The sequence below is a fragment of the Hydra vulgaris genome, chromosome 11 (genome assembly GCF_038396675.1).
Source record: "Hydra vulgaris chromosome 11, alternate assembly HydraT2T_AEP".
Lineage (NCBI taxonomy): Eukaryota > Metazoa > Cnidaria > Hydrozoa > Anthoathecata > Hydridae > Hydra > Hydra vulgaris.
This window is the reverse complement of record NC_088930.1, coordinates 18,753,753-18,758,267: the sequence shown is the minus strand read 5'-3', so window position 1 is coordinate 18,758,267 and position 4,515 is coordinate 18,753,753. Positions and strand designations below refer to the sequence as shown.

Here is a 4,515-nt window from a genome sequence, read left to right as displayed (position 1 = left end):
CATGAAAGCTAAGGACTAACAGTTTTATCAAGTGAAAAACGGAAACCTTTTTAATTCATTTGATTTAATGTTTCAACGATTGCAGTTATGGTTTGATACAAGCTAATATAGTTTCTATTGTACAACACTACTTGATAAACGCAAAACAATAAAAATTTATTCAAAACAATGCAAACCTTTATAATGGTGGTAGTGATTTAAAGACGAAGGCATGATGTAGCATTACGCAAAATAAGTAACATTGCATTAAACAGAGCGTCATCTTGCACTTTAAATATAATTGACATTTACTTTGACAATTACATAAAATAATACAATGAAAATCGATTACTTACAAACCTCAAATATTTGGAATTTGCATTGAGTTAGAGGAAAAGAAAAACAAAATAAGTTCAAAAAAAAAATATCTCAAACATACAGGAAACATTAAAAAAATTAACTATTGTAAACAGCTGCGTAAATGGTTATGATGGCCCAGCAGTTGAAGCAACTGTAAAAAAATTTTTTAAAACCACTGATCATTGGGATACAATGTCGCTTTAAACATACTTAGAAAAACGTATTAAAATTGTGTTTTTAATACGTATTAAATCAAATTATTAGTTATCAAAATGCAAAAACATTGATAAAGCTGATTTGCTAAGTTCACTAAATGTTTATTTGAAAGTTTTATGACAAGTTTTATGAAAGTTTTTTGAAAGTTTTATGACAAGTGCTTCACCAGAACACTCGTAGTCCCACATTTATTAAAAATTGTTTAGAATCGGCTATGAAACATTTATGCATCAAATTAACACTTCTGATAAACATATTCACAAATCTAAAAGAAACGATGTAAGAATTGAAGGAGAAGCATTCACTGAAGTTAAAACAATGGAGAAAATGAATTCGAGCAATTAATTAAAAATGTTAATAAAAAAACTACAAACCTAAAAATAGACGCAGACAAACGTGAGCAGCATAAAGTACGTCTAAAAAATCTAAAAAATGCAAAACAAATTTTTGCTATGATTAAATGGTTCAAACTGAAAAAAGTCATGTGTTTTTGTTATTCTTTATTACATTTTAAACAATATTTCGATATAAAATATAAAGTTTTCAAAATAAATCTAAAAAAAAAAATAGTAATAAAAATACAAAAATAGATAAATAAAAGAACGCGGGGACTCAAAGAAGATTGTTAGGTCTTGTCGTCGAGAACCGATAAACATAAACGTGGTATAATTTTTTTCTTTTTAGTTTACATTAAAGCCCGTTGTAAATATATGGATCTGTCATATATACTAAATATGCATATTACTCTTGATATTTATATAAATATTTGAAAAACTCTTTGATTTGCAGAAGATAAAAAAGGGAATTAAAAAAAAAGTTATTTAAAGTATATTATTAAATCATCAATTGTAAAAATTAATTCTTTAAGCTTTCGATTAAATGAATGGTAGTTGTTGAATTAAAACTTGAGAAATAATGTTCAAAACTTTTTTTATTCCGTTAAATTAGTCCGCGAAAAGCAATTTTACTATGATATGTTTGAAAAATGGCTGCTTATTTTTATTTTTGTAGTTATTAAGGTGCTCCCTGAAGTCCTTACGTTCTTATCACAAAGCAACGCAAAAATTTTATTTTTCAAAAAAGGAGCTATGTTTGGATGGTGTGAGGAAATATTAAGGTCTTCCGACCTCTTTTTGCTGCGATCCTTTATAAAACTTCAGATAATTATTTGAAAGAAATTGATTATTTTATGAAAACTCTTTAGAATTCCTAAAATTTTTAAAGGTTTTTCTTTTCTATTACTATTATCAAATAATTGTCATTGATGATAATAGCATGTTATTATCATTTGCAATTTGTTCATTCAAATCATTTGTGTATTCATTTGTATTTGCTTCAAGCTCGTGAACATACATTTCTAGTTTTTGAACATTTGTTCTCGATTTTTCAATATTGTTTTTAAATTCGTGGGTGCTTGTATTAAACTCGTGAGCATTTATTTCAAATGCGTAAACACTGGGTTCAAGCAAGTGAACATTTCTTTCAAAGTCTTTATTGTCAAGATCTTTTATATAACTGAAACCATTTTCAATTGTCTTAAATATGACATCATTCTTAAGAGGCATAACTGCATTTTGCGAATCACTAAGATTGGACGCTTTAATTTGCGTTAATTTTTGATTATTGCAAGCGTAAATAGTATTATTTTTATTAATGTTAAATGAAAAGTCATTTTTCCAACTAATGTTTGGAGGAATAGCGTTTATTTCATCTTTATTAAAACCTAATCTTCTATTTTTTTGAATGTAAAGTCCTTTCTTGTGATTATTTGCAGGAATTCTTTTGTGCTCGTGTTCAACAATTTTTTTAACTCTTGGATAATCTCGTGGTGTCCAAACAACTGCCATATCTATATGCTTTTCGTCTATAATACTATAAGGAGTACCTTTTGAACTAAGGCATACTTCACCGTCTTTAAAAAAGTTTATACTGTTTTTGTATGAATGTCGAATGCTTGGAATACTACTAAGTCTTCTTATGCTTTTCTTCTTCTTTTGTTTAATTACTTCTTTACATTGAACCACTTTCCAATTAGAGTTATCCACCCGAATATTAATTAAAAAAAACCGTGATTCTTTAAAACAAAAAAAAGAAATGCCCACAAATGCAAAAATTACAATAATAATGATTTCGCTGACAAAGCAACTGGGTTGCCAACATTGTTCTATCAACCACCATATAGTAAAACTTAAAAAGGCAATCAAGCAAATTAGCAGTAATGCAAGATGAAAATATACAGTTTTAGATGTGTTTTGAGGTAAATTCCACTGCAATGAGACAAATGCAAATTTATCGTTAATTTCACTATTGTTAAATACACTTGATTGCAAGAATCAATATCCTTGCAAATTTATACTTTATAAAATTAATATTAAAATATGAGTTTGCAAACATATTGATACTTGCAAATAGGGCTGATTATAAATGTTTTTATTTATACAAATTCAGAACTCAGTTTCATAAACTTTTATAAGTAAAAGTTTACTTACCTTGCGAAGATTTTTATATCCATTCCGTACAAGTTTACTTTTTGCCAGGCATATTTCACATACGCCATATTTGTAGGTTTTTAACCAATCTCTAAAACAACTTCCATGCGCAAACTTTGGTCTGTTTTCGCATGTACAAACAGTATAAATAGGCTCTTTTAATTTGCTATAGGTTTTCAAACAGTACCTACATTGAGGAGGGGTTAGAAGCTCCATTCTAAACGAGGTATTATGGTTTTAATCTAAATAAAATTTGAAGCTACATATAATTTGGTTTGGAAGCAATAAGATTTTTTTAAAGATAAGTATGCAGAAATAACTAAATATATTTAAATAATGACAAGTTTATACATTAAAAAGATACTGTTATTATTGTTGTTGTTGTTGTTTTGTTGTTGTTGCTTTTGTTGTTTTTGTTGTTGTTGTTGTTTTTGTTGTTGTTTTTGTTGCTGTTGTTGTTGTTGTTGTTGTTGTTGTTGTTGTTGTTGTTGTTATTATTATTATTATTGGTATTATTATGCTGTGTAAATATTATCATTATGTGTTAATTTTAAGTTTGAAATAAAAAAAAATTATTACTAGTTACACTTGAACTGCTGTTGAGGTAAAGACCTTTTAAACACTCGCATCATCAGATATATTTTTATGTGTTTACACTGTAAAATATTAAGATCTCAGAACTGAATTCAAGACATAAAATTCTGAATTTGCTATAAAATTAATTAAGCTTCATACACCAACGCATAAAAGAATTAATGAATTTCGTACTGTTTTTTATTTTACTTAGCAACATACACAATACTAATAAAAGATCCTATTATAAATTAGTTTAGATCATAAAGGTTATAAATACATAATGTTTGAAAAATGTTCTCTTAAATAAAAACAGATTGTATATTGTAATAATCGACAATAATAATTTAAAAAATACAAGATTATAAATTATAGTAGTAATTATATTATTACCCGTGCTTAAAATTATTCAACTAAAGCTTATATTTATTTAACTAAATGTTCAAATTTAGCGCCGATGCCGACGCATCGGAATTAACCTATACCAATCGGAATCGGCTAAAAGTAGGCATTAAGAAATACCTGAAAAGTATCTTGTCTTCCTGCCTTCCTGAAGCCTGTCTTACTGTGTTTTATCAATCTTGAGTGAACTTTTTTTTTTTTTAATTCTTTATGTTACATTTATTGTTTACCTTCATTTAATATGTAAAAAATAATAAAAAAAATAACAAAATATCTAGAAAATGACAAAATAGCAGAAAAATAGCAGAAAAATATCAGGAACTAAAGCCCATAAGAATATAAAACACACACACACAATTGTTTAACAAAAGTTTACCTAAAAATACTTTCTGTTACACAAAAGTTTGCCTAAAAATACTTTCTAAACTTCTATTTTCACAAAAACATAAAAATCCGATAAACTAATATATGTTATGCAATTTATGTATTTGACATA

The 4,515-nt window shown here is 26.8% G+C and overlaps 1 protein-coding gene across 3 annotated transcripts; it reads right to left on the bottom strand.

The window, feature by feature from the left end:
* Positions 1-261: 261 nt before the first annotated feature.
* LOC105848313 (uncharacterized) lies at positions 262-3,808 on the bottom strand. 3 transcript variants are annotated; one of them, XR_010641818.1, is made up of 4 exons: positions 3,624-3,808; positions 3,045-3,286; positions 930-980; positions 262-820 (listed from the first exon to the last, which is right to left on the bottom strand). XR_010641818.1 is itself a non-coding variant. In XM_065810353.1 (3 exons), exons 2-3 carry the CDS (start codon positions 3,258-3,260, stop codon positions 1,803-1,805), a joined length of 1,236 nt encoding a protein of 411 aa, XP_065666425.1. In that variant the 5' UTR covers positions 3,261-3,286; positions 3,624-3,808; the 3' UTR covers positions 1,041-1,802. The 3 variants fall into 3 exon arrangements, 2 of the variants coding, with proteins under 2 accessions (XP_065666425.1, XP_065666426.1); XM_065810353.1 differs by lacking the exons at positions 262-820; positions 930-980 and adding an exon at positions 1,041-2,822; XM_065810354.1 differs by lacking the exons at positions 262-820; positions 930-980 and adding an exon at positions 1,041-2,822 and having other exon boundaries at positions 3,045-3,261.
* Positions 3,809-4,515: the final 707 nt, after the last annotated feature.

Coding starts and splice junctions, on each gene's coding strand:
- LOC105848313 (XM_065810353.1), bottom strand. CDS start 3,260: ATGGAGCTTCTAACCCCTCCTCAATGTAGGTACTGTTTGAAAACCTAT. Junction 2,823..3,044: donor GATATAAAAATCTTCGCAAG/GTAAGTAAACTT, acceptor GTCTCATTGCAG/TGGAATTTACCTCAAAACAC.